The sequence below is a fragment of the Sander lucioperca genome, chromosome 20, assembly GCF_008315115.2.
Source record: "Sander lucioperca isolate FBNREF2018 chromosome 20, SLUC_FBN_1.2, whole genome shotgun sequence".
Classification (NCBI taxonomy): Eukaryota; Metazoa; Chordata; class Actinopteri; order Perciformes; family Percidae; genus Sander; species Sander lucioperca.
In genome coordinates, this window is record NC_050192.1 from 13017144 (window position 1) to 13037075 (window position 19932).

Genomic DNA, 19932 nt, shown 5'->3' on the forward strand with positions numbered 1-19932 from the left:
CCCTCAGATTGTAGTGGCATTTTTAACCCTGAGGTGCACCAAAGAGGTTATGGGATTTTGTAGTGCGGTATTGGTGTTTATACTTCATGAAATGGAACTGGATACAAAACCTTGTTGGAAGTTGAAAACCATTTGCTAGCATGTATTTACATTATAATGAAATGAAAGTGAGGCATGTTGCCTAATTGTTGTAGCAGCCTATACCATACTAAAATACCAAAATACAGTATATGTATGGCAGAGGGAGACCCTTAAATGGAGTTCAATAATGCCTGTAAACTGATCCTTAAAATATTTTAGATTAAGTATGTGATGTCAGTGGGATATGTATGCAACTTATGTTCATAGACCACAATAAATCAAACCGTAAAGTTATAAGAAATCACTTTACTACAACCTTCAGAGACACTTCAGTTTGTGCAAAGCTTTGTCTCAATGCCATCAAAGTAATCAAGCCTTGTGCAGGTTTTTCTGGGAGGGAGATAGAATATAAAGTTTGGAAAAGGCAAAATGAGACAAACACAATGAAAAGGTAACCAAACTGGCATGTCTGCACAATACACATTTATACAAGGATGTAGAACTGTAAATTTAGCAGCACCAAGTCATACATCTGACTGCTTCAAAATGTGCATAACAAAAAAAAAAATACAAAACAAAACATTGTCTTAGCTGACTTTTCTTATAGAAAAGTGTGATCATGCTGCAGGACTCACTGTCTATTCTCAACAACATTTTTATCAAAATAGGTTAAATAACAAAACCCCTGTTAACCATTTCCACGGTGATGTGAGACGTTAAATAGACACTGTTTTTTTTGCCATCATTTGACAGAAAAACAACTTATTTTATAATTAACATCTTTTTAACAAACAACTTGAAAACATCTTTTTTAAACAGACAATTTGAAGGTAAAAAAAAAACTGTCTGTTCAAAATCTAACACTGCTCATCCTCACATGCTGCATAATGCAACACTGCATCCTCTCCATGTAAAGTTGTTCTTCAGGTTGCTGTAGAATCGGTTCAAGTCCAGCAATCCAAAATGTATTCTGAGATATCCACCATGTTCAGCAGTCAATCCTTCCATGCTCAGTCTCACGTAGAGCAGATGGCCAATGTGTCAGTAAGACGAGCTGTGATTGACTCCTGTCTTTGAGAGTTTATGACCCGTCAGGGACGCCGACGTGGTGGTCGAGTCACAGACGGAAGGTTCTGGCTGCCGGACCACCTCATCCAGCTCGTTGATGAAGTGTTTGAGGTCCTCCAGGCAACGTTCGCGGATCTCCCCGAGATTCTCTCTTAGGGGAACCTGCAGCTGCTTCTCCAGGTTGGGGTCTTTAGCCACCAGCATCTTTACCACCATGCCAAATGTCTCACAGTCCTGACGGTACACCTGGAAGTGGACAGGAATATGAGTAAATAAAGCATAGAGGCTTGATGTGCACACATTTAAGAAATAGACAAACGATGAAAACTTTACTTTCAAAAACACACTGAGTAAACACATTTACATCCATTGGTATGCAGATTTTAGAACTGAAAAGTGTCAACAGGCAGAGGTCAAAACCTACAAGAGAAAAGCTCTTAATTGAGGAGATGAAGAGTGGTTTCCTTCCTGCTCGACCTGGCGCCTAGGTGTAAATATTCCAGTGTCATTGAGCCTGACCTGATCATTCTGGTGTCAACACACATCATGCAGTGTCAAAAGATAAACACTTCTCCTCTCAAGTTTAATAAGGGCCCTTTATATAGGACAGGGTGGCCCAAAGAGCAATAAAACCCCACTTTAGTGGTGTCTCACAGGCTTATAACAGGTGTTAGAGGGACAATGAGGAAGAGGTGCTGGAATCTTGTTTGGGAGCTGCTATTTCACACAGAGCCTCAAATGTCTCATAAAAAAATGGAGTCAGCCCACAGCTTCCACATAAAGTGGTTAGATTTACAAAATACCGTGACAGATTTGTTTCCAACTCATGATCCTTCACATGAGCTGACAATGAAATTCCAGAGGGGCGAAATATCAGACACCTTAACCGATGATATTTTGTATGTCAGTTTCCATTTTCTAGGAGAACTGAAAGCTCCAGACGTGCAGTGGATAGATTCCCACGCACATCTGGCCAGGGACCTTTTATTCCATCTCTCTCCCTTGTTTCCTGTTGTCTCTCTACTATTGCTATCCAATAACTTACTCACGACGACCTTTTCTAATGGGACCGTGTGATGCTACGTTTCTCTACAAAAATCGTGAGTGCACACTGACAGATCTCAGGGACTCAGCTTTCTCTGTGGCATGCTACTCTCTTCTCTGTTTTCTCCATCTGTCCCTCCACTATTTCAGGACACATTTCCTTCTTTAGTCAGTCTTGCTGTGCCTGGTTTCATCTTACCCTCCATCTCTTGGTCAATTCTCCTCCCTGACTAAGTGCAAATGAATTAACCAACCGATACGGCTACTTATTAAGTCGTGCCGCAGGCGGACACAAGGGCACTTCCAATGACAAGGGTTGTGTGTGGATCTGTGTGTTTACACATGCGTCTGTGTGTGTGTGTGTGTGTGTGTGTGTGTGTGTGTGTGTGTGTGTGTGTGTGTGAAATTAGGCCAAGCAAGGGTGAGTTTCAGTCATTCCCCGGATACCAACAGTAGCTTCTGTGCTGCGGGGCGTTCAAACTCACTGGCTTATTTATAGCTTTTCACAATGTTCCAAGAACAGAGAACATGGTTGGAGTAGAGGAGAGATCACAAATAAAGATCTGCTGTCTAACTGAGTTTAGGTACTTGCAACAACAGAGGGCACCTTTCCAAAATCTGAATTAAACTAAAAATATTTCCACCGTATAAAAGCTGAAAACTAAAAACAGTCTGCAGCTTAAAATCGTAGACCAATGAGACCAATGTCCTCCTGATATTATCAACCATGAGACTTTACTGAAGAGGATTTCTAGTGAAGGAATTAGACCAGCGTCTGTCTTTATGCAACCATGATGAGGGCTTCTTAATTGCCTCATTCTTGACCTACAGCAAACACCATCAGTTACCAGCGTCAGTTCTCCCTCATAGAGTGACCTGAATCTAACAATGGGATACAATCATTTACAGGAAATACGTGGTGAACATAAGGATACAAACAGTTTCAGGAAAGAGTGCGGACGTAAAATTAATACATTCGGGCTGTTTCTCTCATGTACAATAAACGATGGAGTGAAAGATGTTACACAACAGTCAGACTAACAAATCTGTTCTGTGGTCTCATTCAACAGCAGATTACTTTTTGTGTGTTGTGTGTGTGTGTGTGTGTGTGGTCAATTTTCACCAATCAAGTGTGCTGACAACAACTTCTATGAATACAGGGAAAGTTGTTCCTAGATAACAATGTGCTGAAAATGTACTTCCTGTATTCAAAACGCACTTCCTAAAATCCCTCCCTTGTTATCCAATCAGGAAGGAAAAAGGCCTGTTCTTGACTTTGGGTGGGGGTCGGCCCAGAACTGTCTCTGCCTCTAAAAGCTTCTTTAAACTTAACTTTCTATAGCCAGTTAAAACAGGGCTAGGGTGAGCGTGTGAGCCTGCCTGGCTTCAGAAAAGAACGAGAGTGAAAGAGTTGGGGCCTGAGCCCAGTTCTGCCATCTTTGTACTTAAAAAAAAATAAGTCTGGAACCGTCTGGCTTTCCTTCTCGTAGCCAAATATATTTAGATTCCTCAACAAATGAAATAAAACTCCCTTTGTATCACAGCCCGGACTGTGAGGAGTAAAACATAATACCTTTTATTGCCTTCCATGCCTTGTCACTCACTATAACCAGTTAGTCTGTAGTGCAGCCAAAGTCAACTTTGACAATGAGGTTCAGGTTGAATTTCAGCGAACCAATTTCACTTAGCTACACAAACACACAGTGAGGCACTGGTATAATGCGGCCTGGCACGATGTCTGGCCGATGATGGAAAGTTCAAGTTTGTGATCTATCAAAAGTGTAGAGACAGTTAGTGAGGAGCTACCGGACTGAAGTGTGTTTGTGTCCGTGTGTACAGAAGAGATGGCTAGACCAGATTGGGTGCAGAAAGCCAAACATCTGGCCGACACTTGTCAAGGAGCTAATCACGAGTGCCTACTGCAACAGAAACACTGCTGCGACTTTGTTGTTACAGACTGAAAAAGAAAGTCTAACTTAAGGAGCGTATAGCTGTGTGTTCTGGGCATGGTGGGAAATGAATACCAGCCACCACACAAGTGCTTATACATTTTTCCAGCGGCTGGTTGATTTGTCTGCAACTCTGTGAAGGAAATTCTCTCAGGTTTTTATTAGAGTTTACAAATCTTCTAAATAGGTTAAATTGTTTATAGACAATAAAAAAAAAACTGGTTCTTTCCATTCATCTTTCCTTTTTTCCTAGTCAGAGAGTAGGAAAAGATCCTGGGCAAGTTTTTCATTCTACTTTGATTTCTGACCTGGTTGATGTGTGTGACAGAAACAAGGCTGACTTAACTCACAATCACAACCAAACAAGCCAGTCTTTCATGACACACAGAGTCACAAACAACCTTCATGGCCAAGTGGTCTGGACATCACAAAAGCCAAATAAGGGACAGGAGGAGGGAAAAAAGCTGATAATCATCCATTTCTACTGACAATTCCAAAGAATCTGAAATCCTGGAAAGAAAAGCTGAAACTTCATATCCCTGTGAAAATGGAATACACCGTTCCCTCTCGTTTTTCTTTTTGCATGGGTTATACCGACAATGGAAACATGACAAATCCCTAAAGAATAATCTTGACATGGTTCTTGGCTGTCATTTTCCAAAATATGTATGTATTGATATGTATGAAATGACTTGAAAACATGAAATGAATAGAGCTGGAGGAACGTGAGGAGACGCAGACGGGGGAGAAAGAGAGACAGGCTATAAAACAGGCCAGAAGCTGCAGCGTCAGCAACAGCATTATAACAGCCTATAGGCTCCGTGGCGCAGCTCAATGTGGGAGCAGCGCAGTGTGTGCTCCGGGGCAGAGCTGGTCCGGGTTTAATGGTCCCAGTAAAGCAGCAGTAGCGCTCACTGGTGCAGGAATGGCCTTCATTAGATAACTGAGCAGAGCTGGAACCTGTAGCCTGGGGTTGTTTTAGCTCTGTTAAGTGGACGACCTCTCGATTTATTGTATGCACAAATCTATCATGCCTAAAGTTTACTTGCGTTTGCGTTTAGGTGTTCCTGTACCATGTACATTATCGTAATGTTTCCAAATCCCTGTGTGTGGGCCTATATGTGTGTGCGGTGTGCACTTGGAAAAAGGGGAGGGAGAGTTGTGATGTTTGAGCCATGCGGGATATTAAGCTGGTGGAGGGTATAATGAGCAGTTGTTGCAGCACTGCCGGTCAGGATGGGAGATTTACAAGAGCCACCAGGAAAATGGTGATAAAAGTTGGCAACCAGCTATGTTGGCAGATAATTAACCATCATTCTGCTCTAAAACAGATATCTGGCTGGCAACAGTGAAAGTGGCTGGTGAATTTTAGGATGTAGCCACCACTGTGACTGGTGAACAGAAAAGTTAATGTCCTGCTTTGTCAGGAACACAATAGTTGGCTGTTCCAGTAATGCCAATCGCGTAAAATAATCCATGTGCGTGTCACAAAAGACAAAGTCACCATATGTACGGGAACGCTTGCCAAGGTTATAGTATGTGTTATGCGTGCACCAAGTTGACATTTATAGAAAAGTCTTACAAATTACAAACTAATGAGAGGATTGTAAATGCAGCTATTTTCCAAAAGGGGAAACAGAGCCACTGGCACAAAATGTTCACTTATATATATTTCCTTTACAAATGCTACTAAATGAATACCAATAAAGAATTCCATCTATCAAAAATAGTGATGAATCATCTTTGATCTGCTCATAGTGAGTAAACAGAGAAGTCTAGAAAGAAGTTACGTTGGCTGCGAAATGTGGGGAAAAAAAAGTGCAGCGCTGTTAATACAACTGTCTTACAACGGGGTGTGGCCTAAAGTTGAGTTTGTAAATCACAGAAAGGCTCATTTGAATAGCTGATGTGTTATTTTAACACTGACCTACTGCCTGCCGACTCATTTTAAACTTTAAACAGGTACCTTCTCTATCTCCTGAGCTTTGGCTGCGATGGCCAGGGCCCGTCGCTCTTGAAAGTTGTCTATAGTCGACTTTTGGATTTCCTCCACGACTGGAGCCACCAGTGGCTCCTCTTTTACTCCTTCTGGAGGATGGTTCTCCTCCTAAAAAAGGTAGAGGAGACACAGGGGTGAGTCACAGCTCTATAAAAGGAAAGACAGTAAGCAAAAAGGGTATTTTAAAGCAACGCTTTAACTGTCACAGCATGAGAGAAATGAAAGGTTTTTAAATCCTGAAATGTATGGCAGACAAGCACAGAAGTGAAATTATAAATACATCAATAAATGTTTTAAGAAGTGTACTGCTACTGCCAAGCTGACCGAAATGACTAATGCCAGCAATTACGCGATACAGAGAAAGGATGTGAAAGGACGTGGGTCAGCAACGTATAGCCCAATCACAGATAGTCAGTGACATGCTATGACCTACTGACTGTTTAACTTTACAGCAAAGATGTGGTTGATGAGGTGTACCAAAAGATAAAGCTTACACAGTAGCTCCTAAAGCTGAAAAGCCAGAGTATACTCGTGGATTTCTAGCTACGTTTACAACTTGTCTTGAATTAGGGATTCATAGGAATTACAGCACTAAGAAGCTGCATATCACATGCCATATTAATCACAACAAATCTTCATTTTGTACTCGGTTCTCATTACTTAGCCAATTATAACTAAAACATGGCTTAACATTGCACTTATTTTTCAATGTAAATTGTAGAATTTGATATTTCAGCTGTTTTCATATCTTAAGGGAATCTGGCGAGACAAGCCATGATGAGCCATTTAATGAATAGACTGGAAACCCTAGTACCCAGAAGTATTACTGTGAAAGCCAAAACAAAAGAGCAAAGGGGAGAAATGAGGCCAACTCGGATCACCGCTCAATTTCTTTTGCTCATTTCCTGATACTATTAGGAGTTTGAAGGCAGGGAGCAGAACCGCCCAGCCATGACTAAAGTCCACTCATACATTAGGGGAAACAGACCACGGACTAAGTCATTAAATCTCTCGATGAATGAGGAAAGAAATCAGAGGATGGTCTAAAATAAAAAAACTCATAAAAAGCATCATCCAATTATTCCTCCTTCCAATTCTCTCCCTTAAGCTATGCTTGGGAGAAGTCTAGTGTGTGCACGTGTGCACGTGTGCACGTACATTCGTCAGTGTTCAGCCTCCTGAGCCTCAGTGACAAAAATATCCCCGTCGGGATCTTTCACTTCCACTCGCTGGGCACAGCCCAACCTGGAAGGGATGTTCCACCATCAATAGAACATAAAGCTTGGCAGATATATTTTGTGCAAACCGGACTAAAATGAAATGCCATCAGGGGTAATCTCTTGTCATATTAAAAATTAATTTTACAAAAAAAAAAGGTTATTAGACCTACGTCTTTCTCTAAACTAAGGACTTGCTTGGTCTAATGAACCATTAAGTGACCTTTAAATTGAGGACTGCTTTAGAATCCTATTTATTGTGGTTTCAAATGATTTTTGGTTGCTTGGTGGTGTATTTGTTTTTACCCCTACTGATAGCCTGCCATGCACATTCATGAAAAGATAAAAGTTTTAGTGTCAAACCCCCAGGATCAAACTGAAAGAGCTTTTTTAGGCAGCTCATCATCTAGCAATGATGGTCAAAAACATACAGAAAGCTCTGTAGTAATAGTAGTAGAGAAACACCACCGACATCTCCAAAACACAATAACAACTAACATAAATGTTCATGAGCTTGATGGTCATATGCCTATAACTTCATGGAAACATACAAGTCTGAATGCCAAATTGAATGTCATCACCAGATCTCATGAATTGTCTTGGTTGGTCAAATGTTATCATACTATAATGACAGGAACTTGTGTAGGGATCAAAACGTCTGGTGACCTTTTCAGTTACAGAGCATGCTCTCCACCCACTACGCCACCGTGGCTCGCAGCCAGAGCCGGAGGTGCTCTTTAGACCCCTGCTTTGGTCTCTTCTGTCTGGGATGGCTCCAGAGAGCCTGTGTGTGTTTGTTGAATCCCCACAGCGGGCAGCGGCCGGGGCCATAAGTGCAAGCTTTACTGGGGACACAGCACAGGCCTTTCATCTTAGCCAAGGTTACAGGTTTGTGCCCCCAGAACAGAAAAAAACAATGCACCACAGGCTAGATCAAACACAGCAAAAAGTAGCAGTGTGTGTGTGTGTGTGTGTGTGTGTGTGTGTGTGTGTGTGGCGAGAGGTGGGGCACTTAAAACTTTCATCACAGCAGTTGATTGGGTGGTTCTTACAAAAATGCACATGAGGAGGAGAGGAATGGGTCATGTTTCTGTGTTGTATCTTGTAATTTCTGATGTATAAAGCAAGTGCATGGGTTTACAAAGCTATCAAAGTGCTCACTATGCTAGTGTGTGACCTCCAGTGTGTTCTGAAAAAGATCTAAGGGCTGCTAATGAGTTAATAAGAAGCCTGCTTGGACATTAAAGCAGCATTTAAAGATGCAGTTTTATAGGCTTTTTGATCAAAGTCAATTCTGCACATCATGACACTGTTTGGCCGTTTGCCTAAAATGAAATAGAGTGATTGACAATTAGAGCAGGAACACCAGGACCAGTGTAGTCGACAAAAAAAAAAAAAAAGGTATGTCAAGACTTTTCGTGTGACCTGTGTTAACACACCAATTTCTCACAAGCACAAGACCACAGACCTGCTACATCTACTCGACAGTCACAGCTACCAAACTCATACTCTTCAACAGAAAAAAAGGGAAACGTCAACGGTCTAAACACACCCCATTGAGTTCCACAGGGACTTCTCCTGGCTTTGCGGCTAAGATCCAACGATAAATCTGTGACTTGGGCTACTGAGTTAGCCTCTTCACTTCTGGGTGGCCATAGCCAGACGCATTGCGCCTAATCACATCTGATTCTATTTACACTCCTCTGCACAGTTGGAGATGGTGATGATATCAGCAAAACAAGTTATAATTTGCAAAACAGGCAGGAGAGATCTGCATTCAATACTTACTCAAAACAGTTAAGTATTTTCTTTTAAAACAAGAGCACTTTAAGGAAGGACAGCTCGTACTTTCGTCGACACTTGAGCCCTTTTCCCTACACCAGTACAAGTTCTTGTGATTGAAGTCTGCTTACAGTACAGGTAAACAAAGCATAGGCCTGATGGCTTTTATGCTCTGCTTGAGGCCCACTTTAAAACCCATTAACATACTTCAATGGGACTAAACACTTATTAAGGATGGAATTTAAGATGTTCCAGATGCATCCTGCTGTACAGTGACAGAGGCGGAGTCCACAATACATAATAGACAGTAATTTGGGGACTGAATTGCTGTATTTATAATAAAAGCTTATATTTAAGCAAAATATGTTCTTGTTTGTTCAAAATCAACTTTAAGTACAAATTTCAGCACAAAAAAAAAAAAAAAAAATAAAAAAAAAGTATTGCAGTTCGGTACCTTGTTTGAGGTTGCGCTGTGTGGGGAGCCTTCTCTTGACAGGCCAGGAATTTTGTCTAGAGAAATTAAAAAGAGACAAAAAAAAAAAAAAAGTTTGACACAGTGAGACTTGAGTGAAGGGCAAAATAAAATGAAAAAGAAAGATCTGGAATGAGAAAATTATAAAGTAGAGAAAAGGAGGAAAAATAGCAGAATTCAGAAATGTAATGGAAAAAGGACAATTAGTATGTCTGGAAAGTAGGTGCTTATGATAACCAGGGCTCTGTAAAAGGTGTTCATGTTTGGTTCCAGGATCCAGACAGGTACCTAGGCTAGAACATCTATGAACAATCAAGTAACAGATGGTTCACAAATCGGGCTTCAAACTCCAGTTGGTGGATTCACTGTCGTGTACAATTCTCTCTTTCGCAGATTCCCACTCATCGATCAGACACCGCCCCCCTCTCTCACTTTCTATTTGTTCGTCTACCAACCTTTCTCTCCAGTCATTCTGGCACCACCCAAGGCTTTGTAGCCGACCAGTCAAGTCTACCAACAAACATGAACTCTAGGACCTCGCTATGAAACAAAAACACCCCGATGTGGAAGCGTTAGCTTCAGGAATATCCATCAGACATCCTATACCTTTTCCCTCTTCGTCCACACACGACCTGGTGGCATCTTTATGAGGCCTGACAAAGTGGCAGACGGAGCGGGGAGGAAGGCTGGCTGCTGGACACATTAGAAACACTCTGTCTCTCTCAAGTTACCCAGACTGGGAATAGGTTAAGTTTAACGAGAGTAACCTTTGTATATTTCTGAAACAAATCCCGCGCATGTAATTTCATCTCTCATTAATTGGTATAAAAAAAAAAAAAAAAAATGAAAGACGTGGTACAGAGACTAAATTGTTTATTTCCTCTGCAAACATTTTAAAGTATAAAAACACTACCAAACTGCTACTGCTGCAACAACAACTGTTCTATCCTGTCTACAACAACTATACTGAACTGAACTTACCAGTCATCCTGCTCTGACAAACAGATTTATTTATTTTGCCACATAGGCACGATGAACACTTGTCATTCTGAGGTCCAAACGGAAATGTGAAAGGAGAGATGGCCAGCACTGAAGCTGGTAGCAGACCTACATAACACTGTACTACTTGTGGAAACAAGGAGCTCACGAGGTTACACTAGCTTTTTTGCATTTTACAGTCCAGTTAATTTCGAGATTTAATTAAGTATGCAAACTTAGCATAGAGTGCATATCCAGAATTGGTGACATAAATAATGAAATATAAATCGGAGATGCAAACATGCATCAAAAGAGGCCACTGTCTTAGTTAGCAATTTAGCAGTATGTCCCAATGCCTTCATACAAGTGCAATGTCATCCAGCTTTGATATGGACTGCAAATTCAACCGTCCCTGACTCATAACTGAAGGAAGAATAATGCGGGGACATTTAAAACTTCACATCTCTCTAGATCTAGAAAATCCAATGGCATACATTTACAGATCAGAGTAGGAACCACAGAAAGATATCAACATGTAGAAATGGTTAATATGAAAGGAACCCACTATACAGCCAGGTCACTACTAGGTACCAATTAAGAAACAGAATTCATGATGCAACTTACTTCAGACCTGGGTGAAAGAATGTCAGTGTCAAATAGTTTATTGTGGTTAGAATTCTTTAGGTTCAATTATTTTGATTGTTTTTAAATTAATATCATGCAAGTTATATTATATACACTTTATTATACTCTGTAGGTTTGAACTTGACCTTGGTTTTAAGCATATAGGCCATAAAAGCATTCTCTCCTCCATCCTTGCAACCTTCTCTGTATTTGGAGTATCGAAAGTCCCAATATTTCCATTTTTCATCATTTGTCTGACATTATAAAAGGATGCAAGGAGCCGAGTGAGGAACAACACATCAGCATTTTGTCACCCAAGTCCAAGCTTGTTCACATGGCTCAATGTACAGACCGAAAGTTTCATGTCCACTCTGTTGAGGATAGTGCGCCCCCCAAAGGTGCTCAGAAACACCTGCGTGACCCTCTGGACCGTCCACACCTGAAAAGCCGATCAGCCAGATTATGAGTCATTGATAAAACAGTGAAAATATTGGGGTACAATGAAGAGATCTTAACAATTAACGTACATTTTGGGGGGTGACTGTCTTGAGTTTAAAACTTGTTCTGCAAAGCAAGGCCTAACTGATATTTTTTCAAATGGCCTTGGCCAATAAAGGGTCATGACCAAAACTGGATTATCAGCCTATTCATAGTATTAAATTCGCCTTGTGCCAGGATGGACACAAAGCGGTTTTTAAAAAGGAGCTCTACACAGCATCTGGAGAGGGGAAACGCTAAGGGTTCTACATACTCTTGCCTTGCTGTGAGGGAAACGGCAGGCTCTTGGTTCTGTCTGGTGAGTAGCCTCTGCTGCTGACACTGGAGCCGGAGCGACTGTGGGGGGAGCGGGCCACCTCGCGGCGCACAGGAGACCGCTCTCTGAGTGGAGGGAACGGGGCTGCCTTTCTCCTGTAGAGGTCTCTGTCCTCCCTGGGAAAGCATAGGGAATGTGTGGGCTGCAGCAATTTAAATAGTCCAAACATCCAAAGTGTTGTCCGAAGGACAAATTAGCTCCTCTTCCTCATCTGACAACTCTCGAGTTACAAACCCATATCTGCAACAACATCTTTCAGAGAATCTAAACACAAGTACTTCTACCTTTCCTTGTTTGTGCCAACACAGCACAACACTGCCATCTAGCATTGAGGCCTAAACATGTGCAGGGTTTTTTTTCTGACCACATATACACTAGGGGTTTTCACTAAATACACATTTCCTCTGACTGCAGCATTGATGGCTGCAATGAATAAGCTACATACACGTGAGCAATGATTGCCCTATGCAGTGATTAGGCATGCATTCACTCGTACCCTCTGTCCAGGTTGAGGATGGCTTGCACGAGTGTGTCTTCCCCGCTCTCTGGGAGCGCTCTGGGTGCTGGGTAGATGCCCTGGTTTCGCACGTTATGAGGTGGTGCTGCTGCACGGGCGCTGAGGGAAGAAATACACACAAATGTGTGGTCAGTTGCAGATACATACTGTACAACATGGCAACAAATACCATTTGGTCAATTTGTATCTAATTTAATTCAAACAACCGTAAAATACCAGTGCTGTCAGGATTTTGTATTCAGGGTATGGGTTGCCTCACTCTCCCTGGTCACAATTTAGTAGCACGCACTTCTTCAAAAACAAAATGTCTTTGACAAAGAATCTTGAAGCAAGCAACTCACACTAGCCAAGTATGGTTACAGGTTTACACATAACCACACATGGAACTTATCCAATAACTAGATGTTTAAAAATGCAAACAGAACTGCTGCAGTCTTTTTCATCCTGTCAGGATCCTAACCTGACATTTATTCAGGCTGAACAGATACTGCCAGTCTGGCTTAGATAAAGAGGACTTTTTTTCTATGATATCATTAATGCTAATGCATTAGAACAAATATAATAGAAAAAAGGTGACACTTCATGCAGCATTGTGATTGCAAACGGAGCAACAGATCTTCCAGAGTCTAAATATGCATGAGAAGCTGCAGGGGTGATATTATAGGGTATATCAATTTTTTATGTGTCACATGATGGTCACAGGGTAATATAATAATGTCAACTGTGGGAAATACAGATTTTTTGTTTATGCTCCCCAATAGCAAAACCTTCTTGAATGGAAAAAATAAACATGTACATGCATGCCCTGTATCCCTTGTAACTTCTGGCACCCATTATCTCTGTGCCCCTTTTCCTAACTCCCCACTGCGTCTCAACTGACCTCTGACCTCTACCCACACCAAACCCACCAATCAACAGGCGGGAACTGACCTCAGTGCCCTTTCACAGCTCCAAATGTTTGGAGTAAAAGCCATCGTTTCCCTGTCCGCCTGCTAAGTGGTGAATTTAGTATAATATATATTTTTTTTAAATTTCTGTCCTGTTTTGCAACTGTATACAGCAGTGCATTTTTAATATAGGCCCCGTACTGCCTTTCAGCGTTGATACCACTCAAGGGATTTAAGCTGAAATAATTTAAACTTATTACACGACACTGGACTACGACAAAAATTGCAGCTTAGGATGGGTTATCTTATTTCACCTTTTTGTTCTTTGATCTAGCTAAGTGAACTTCAATCTAAAATAAAAAAAACATATTTACAAACCAATAGCTGGAAATGTCACCGTCATGACCGTTTTAATATAGAAAACAAAATGACACGAACATCAGAATTGATTGTGAATTAACTGCAACCGAAATGCTTAAGTGGAACCAGAGCCAAGGGTTTTGAGTAAATATTGTAAACCTGTTAACCAAAATCCGTAGTCTAGATTTTTGCCACCCAAATTGTGGCCTAAATACAGACACTGTTCAGCTAAGAACCGTAGTTATCGTCTGGAGCCAGGTGAGCACTGAGACCGCCAGAAATTATGTAAATAGGGTGAGACAAGCCAATATGGGTCAGAGCAGACCATGATTTATAATAGCAGTTATGTAAACAAACATTTCAAACACATACTGAAAATGGAGGCCTACTCCTGCAGAAATCCCCCTTCTTAGCCTAACTAGAGGACTTGCTCACAACGCAAGTGCATAGAAAAAGGGCCCTGCTACCCAAAATGATAACATCCAATTCTGCTGAGTGATATTACTTATCAAGTACAACTTGGTAGACAAGATTCATTTTTTGGAAAATAAATATTGGCTCCTTCAAGACAAACAGAAGCAGTTTACCCAAACTCCAAAGGCCGTCCTGTGTGTTGTTGGTCTTCCCTGGGTACTCTGTAAGGATAGTCCTCCTAGCCAATAAAGAACATGTAAAAAAAAAAAAAAAAAAAGATCAAATCCATGAAAGGGACCTTTGCTGGCACTTTTTCTTCAAAGGATTTGATCCTGTCCTAAAATACAGATGTTATGGAACTTAGTTATAAATGATCAGTCTGAAACTACAAATGATGTTACCAGTTTTGATTTCAAAATGTGCCTTTAACTTCCATACAGCCAAACGTTCCCCCCTACAGTTTATTTTACAGTATCTCATGGATTCATGACCTGATACTGATAAATATGCTAAATGAATATTGATGCCAAGACATCGTTTTTAGTTCATTTTAGAATGTGTCGCTGGGAAAATGTCACTAAGTTAGTCAGCTTTATCAGCAATAAAGACAAAGAAACCACTGCAAAAAGGGAGAAAAAAACTAAGTTAAAAAAAATGATATGACAACAACATCCCTCATACTGGAATGTCAAAGTCCAAGAAGAAATTGATATGCATATCATAATAAACAGCAACATTGTAGCACACACTGTTTGGCTTGAAAATATTTAAATTTGATCCTTTTAACTATAGCGCCCTCAGCTGGCCAAATTTGAGTGTGCATATTAAACTAACAATATTAACATGATATGCAGTTGCATATTATTATTATTACCATACGTGTGTCTAAAACGTTGGAAAACCTAAAAGCTGAAAGACAAAACTTGCTAAAGAAGTCGACTGGGGATCAACTACAATTATTAGATCTGAGAAAAGTCATGTAGTTAGTTTTGGTGCCCACATTGATTTTACATTCATCTGGCTTAGGTGGTGCCCAAACCAGATGGGTGCTGCGCCTAAGTCTTATAATGGTAGGGAAAACCCTAGAGTTGTTTATTAATGTAACTCAATTACTTTGTGCAGTGGCAGCTGCTAATATTGAGGCAGTCTTTGGAAGTTCCTATTTTATCTCCACTTCACACACTGTCACTACATTTTAACTAATTTGTTCATATGAACACAACAATGTTAATTGTATGACATTCATGCTCTCACCCTTCTTGAAGGTGGAACAGCTCTGCGTTCAGCAGGGAAATGAAGGCTGTCACCATGGTAGCCCCTCTGATCTTCATGATAATTTCGTGGGCCTCCTCCATTTGGGAAGAAGCGTGGACCTCCTTCGTATTCGTACCCGCCGCGGCCATAGTCGTCCTCTGGCCTGCTAAAGGGGCCCCTCCTCTCTGCTGCCCCAGCTGCCCGTGGGTACGGACCCTACCAGGATGGGTACATTTTATTATTTTACATTTGCAGTTAAATTATTTTAAAAAAATAAAAAAAATGTTGTTGGGGGGAATCTAATTTTGTAAATTTCTGCGTAAAAATGTTTGTCTGCTCAAATTACCCTTGGCTTATGTCAACCTGGCTAAGAACTTCTTCACCTGATGTCGCAATTAAATAGAGGATTTTTCTCAATTAAGCGAGCTGTATAAAGCCATGGTATACTTGGTCAGAACTAGTTCGTATGACATGTTGTCCATCCATGTCAGAAAAAATACATTACATTTTATTTATAGTTGTAGTAGAAATATGCTCTCTCCAAATAATGTATCCAGGCTGCTTGAAAGACATATACTGCAAGTCTTCCTACTTGTGTTTTTATGCGCATACTCTTGAATGTGATACAACAAGGTCAAAGTGCTATCAAGAAAAGAAAATGGACTGAATTCACTTTGTACACACTCACCGGTCTCTCTGTTAAAAAGCGTTCATCATACACCTCTCGTATACTCCTGTCTCTCCTGTACGTCACTGCAAAAGGCAGAGCAACAGCAGGGATGAATGCATTGTACATGTAATCATGCAACGGTGGTTCCACAAAAAAAAAAAAAAAATGCCAATGCCAAAGTCAGCTTCCTGAGGCAGCAATATTTTAGTAAAACAAATTTGCACTAGATATGCAAGAACATAAAAGGATAGCCTATATTTAGTTTGATGACAACCATGGGACAAGAGTTTCATCATGTGAAAGCATTTTGGTTCAGTCAGGTGCATGCTGCAACACTAAAACAGCTCTTGCAAAAATACTTTTAAAATATATAAAATGCTCTGAATATTGTCCCAATTCTTGCATGTGCCATATGATCCTGTTTTATTTACTTATTATTTCTATTTAGGCAGTAGTGGTATTTCTCTTGTTGTGGTCTTGGTGTCAAACAAAACACTGGTAAACAAATGTATTGTAAAGACAAGTGTTGTCACTAACTTACTTTTGGACTCAAGGACTTCTGTGAATCGGGGTGATACGATAATGAGATGTGATCTTCAACACAATCTGTAAAAAGACAACACTGTGAAGACTAACATATACACTTGGAATAAGTTTCCATGCAACTGTTTAGGAGCCTATAAAAGAAATAAATGAGATGCATACTTTTGTAGAGAATAAAAACCGCTCTATGTTGCACATTTTTAAAATAAGATAAGTTGTGGAGCACTGTTTGAACATGAGATGTGTGATTCAAGCAACTGAGCTGGCAGAGGTTTCTTTCTGCAGAATAGACTGACCGATGGATGAATGCTCATTTGACCAACAACGCCATATTAAACATAGCACTAACGTTAGCTTCATCGCACCCAGCCGATAAGTTACACAAATCACTACATGTTCTGTGATGGTGAATTAACAGTTAGTACTAACATTAACTACTGTAACGTTAGCTCCACGCAGAAAAGACAGCTAACATTGCTAATTAGCTAGCCTCCATATTTGCTGCAAATTCGGAGGTTTTATTTAATCTGAGAGCAAATTAACTAATCGATACCGGCACACAAAAATCACAAATAAATATTTACGGCGAAATATTGCATCTTCTAGATAAACACGGGTTAAATAACCGACAGTAGCCCAAGCTAGCACAACAATCTCACCTTCCTCTATCGTTTAGTTAGCCTAGCCTTTCCGGTAGGTGTAGCAGCGACATGGATAACGGCTGTTTTATTGGACAAGGAATGCGCATACGTCATCAAGTTGCGACGTACAGACATGGCGTTTGTTTCTGTTTGCTAAAGTAGCTAGCTGCATACAAATCATAATACATCCATGATACAAATACACACAATTCTGCTATTTTAAACACATTTAGATATTTTTCAACGGTGGAGGTAGTGTTGGTAAGTGGTAAGTTTGGTTAATGTAGTCAGTTGATTGCAGTTACGTTAAAAAGGTTTAACGCGACATGAATGAATTTAACAAGAAAGCTAAGTAGCTGGTTGTGCATTAAACAATGTTATGATCATCTGTCTTATTTGTCTTACAGTGTGCCATATGCGTCCAGTATGAGCGGGGGTTTGGCACCAAGCAAAAGCACTGTGTATGTGTCAAACCTGCCATTCTCTCTTACCAACAATGACCTACACAAGGTAAGACAACAATTACAATTGTTGACAAGTGTTCATCAGTGTTGTGAAAAAATGTTGCTAATGATGTTTGTAATTACTAATGATGCTTTTGTTTGGCAAAAAACCCACAAATGAGTCAAATTCCACCGTGGTCCTTACTGAAACAGATCACTTTGTCTCATTTCAGCTATTCACCAAATATGGAAAAGTTGTAAAGTAAGTAACGGCTCTATCATACTTTATTTGTTATCTTACAGCAAAGTAGTGAAGGAATAACCCACAACGATCAAATAAAGGCTCTGGATACTTGTAATAGTTATTATTACACGTTTAAAAAAAAAAAAAAAAAAAAGATGATGTTAATAACTCGTGCATATTTCAGGGTTACAATCGTTAAAGATAAAGACACTCGCCAGAGTAAAGGGGTGGCGTTTGTTCTCTTCCTGGACAGAGAATCAGCTCACAACTGTGCAAGAGCAGTGAATAACAAACAGGTGAGTCTGTTCATACTGTATGGCTCTGAGCATTAGCTGCAGTCTCCTTGTGAGTGATGTTTCTGATATTCACTTGTTGTCAGACTTCCAAATGTGTTTGTCTCTCAGTTGTTTGGCAGAACAGTGAAAGCTAGCATTGCCGTAGACAATGGGCGAGCAACTGAGTTTATAAGACGACGGAACTACACAGACAAGACTAAATGTTACGAATGTGGGGTCAGTGCATATTTAACAGTTTCTTTCTGTGAGATCATCACATTTTATTGACTTACAGTTGCAAGTATAATCTTTTTTTATGCCTTGAATGGAAACAAAAATGTGCACAAAAAAAAAAATCATCCCAGAAAGAGTTGTCTGATTTTGTGCATTATTAAATGAAACCTCACAGGATACAGGTCATCTGAGCTACGCATGCCCCAAAAACATTCTGGGAGAGAGGGAACCTCCAAAGAAGAAAGAAAAGAAAAAGAAGAAAAAGGCTGAACAACCTGAGCACGTGTAAGTATTTTATAGCTGATATTTTGTGATATATTGTATATTGGGTATTGTTGTTTTTGTAATTCCTACGTCTTTTCCCTTTTTAGTGAAGAAGAAGAAGAAGAAAGTGAAGAAGAGGGAGAGGACCCAACCTTAGATAGTCTGAGCCAAGCAATAGCTTTTCAGGTAAGTGACGAATATAGAAATCCAAATAGGCTTCGCTACTGAAATGTAACCTACTCCCCCAAAAAAGTTGAGAACTAGTAGGCAATATGAATAACTGCTGTTTGGACTGAGGCTGTGGGAACTGGAAACACTTTCTGCATGTAAAATGTATGTTATTATCTTTTAGCAGTGTCATATTTCTTCTGTCTTTTGTGTCCCTCCAGCAAGCCCGTATTGAGGAAGAGAATGAAACGCAGAAGAAGCAGGCACGCTTGTCTCAAGAGGACGGTGCTCACGCTTCAACATCCTCAGACTCTAAGAAACCAAGGATCAAAAAGAGTGCATACTTCAGTGACGAGGAGGAGCTCAGTGACTAATAATAATAATAATACACAGTTTGGACATAAGTTGTTAGTCAAATATTGCTTTATTTTTGTAAATTGTATTGTATTATAGTGGGGATGCTTCCGTTGACACTGATGAATTTACATTTTCCTCTTTTTGTAACGACATGTTCTGTTCTTGGATTGATCGAGTGAGCATATGTGGTGTTTTTCCAAAGTCAGTCAGTCAATAAAACTTTGTTTCTTAATGACTTACCAAATGAATTGTTAGTTGTTCCTGAATCAGATCAAGAATGCTGAAGAAAAACGATTATTTATTCATTTGCTTAGGTCGATGAAGCAAATGTAAATTTGGAAACGCAACTGATGCTGGAAATGTCCATTTTTATTTATCATTGATCAAATTAGTGGTTGGATTATGTTATATACATGAATAATTTTCTCCATAACATATCAAAAGCGGTTATGTGTGTCAGTTAAGCATAATGGGTATTTGTATGACGAATTTTCTGCTTGATACACCAACCACGATTAAGTGCCAAACTGTACTACTTGCAGTGATCTTGACAGTATGAATGCAAAAATGCGGTAAAGTCTCATCTTCGGGACATAAAGGAGATCCAGCTGATATGAAAAGGTTTGGGAACCC

The 19932-nt window shown here is 40.2% G+C and overlaps 2 protein-coding genes across 8 annotated transcripts; one reads left to right on the forward strand and one right to left on the reverse strand.

The window, feature by feature from the left end:
• Window positions 1-367: 367 nt before the first annotated feature.
• Window positions 368-17439, reverse strand: pphln1 (periphilin 1). 5 transcript variants are annotated; one of them, XR_004896009.1, is made up of 12 exons: window positions 17333-17439; window positions 16672-16736; window positions 16149-16213; window positions 15461-15676; window positions 14380-14444; window positions 12525-12644; window positions 11972-12144; window positions 11567-11653; window positions 9595-9650; window positions 6109-6249; window positions 910-1395; window positions 368-866 (listed from the first exon to the last, which is right to left on the reverse strand). XR_004896009.1 is itself a non-coding variant. In XM_031284787.2 (11 exons), coding segments are annotated over exons 2-11 (1203 nt in total). In that variant the 5' UTR covers window positions 16673-16736; window positions 17333-17439; the 3' UTR covers window positions 896-1122. The 5 variants fall into 5 exon arrangements, 1 of the variants encoding a protein (XP_031140647.1); XR_004896008.1 differs by having other exon boundaries at window positions 11966-12144; XR_004896011.1 differs by lacking the exon at window positions 11567-11653.
• Window positions 17408-19535, forward strand: zcrb1 (zinc finger CCHC-type and RNA binding motif 1). 3 transcript variants are annotated; one of them, XR_004896012.1, is made up of 9 exons: window positions 17408-17582; window positions 17722-17824; window positions 17991-18019; window positions 18186-18297; window positions 18406-18513; window positions 18686-18795; window positions 18882-18960; window positions 19164-19378; window positions 19409-19535. XR_004896012.1 is itself a non-coding variant. In XM_031284791.2 (8 exons), exons 2-8 carry the CDS (start codon window positions 17741-17743, stop codon window positions 19314-19316), a joined length of 675 nt encoding a protein of 224 aa, XP_031140651.1. In that variant the 5' UTR covers window positions 17408-17582; window positions 17722-17740; the 3' UTR covers window positions 19317-19535. The 3 variants fall into 3 exon arrangements, 2 of the variants coding, with proteins under 2 accessions (XP_031140651.1, XP_031140652.1); XM_031284791.2 differs by having other exon boundaries at window positions 19164-19535; XM_031284792.2 differs by having other exon boundaries at window positions 17413-17575; window positions 19164-19535.
• Window positions 19536-19932: the final 397 nt, after the last annotated feature.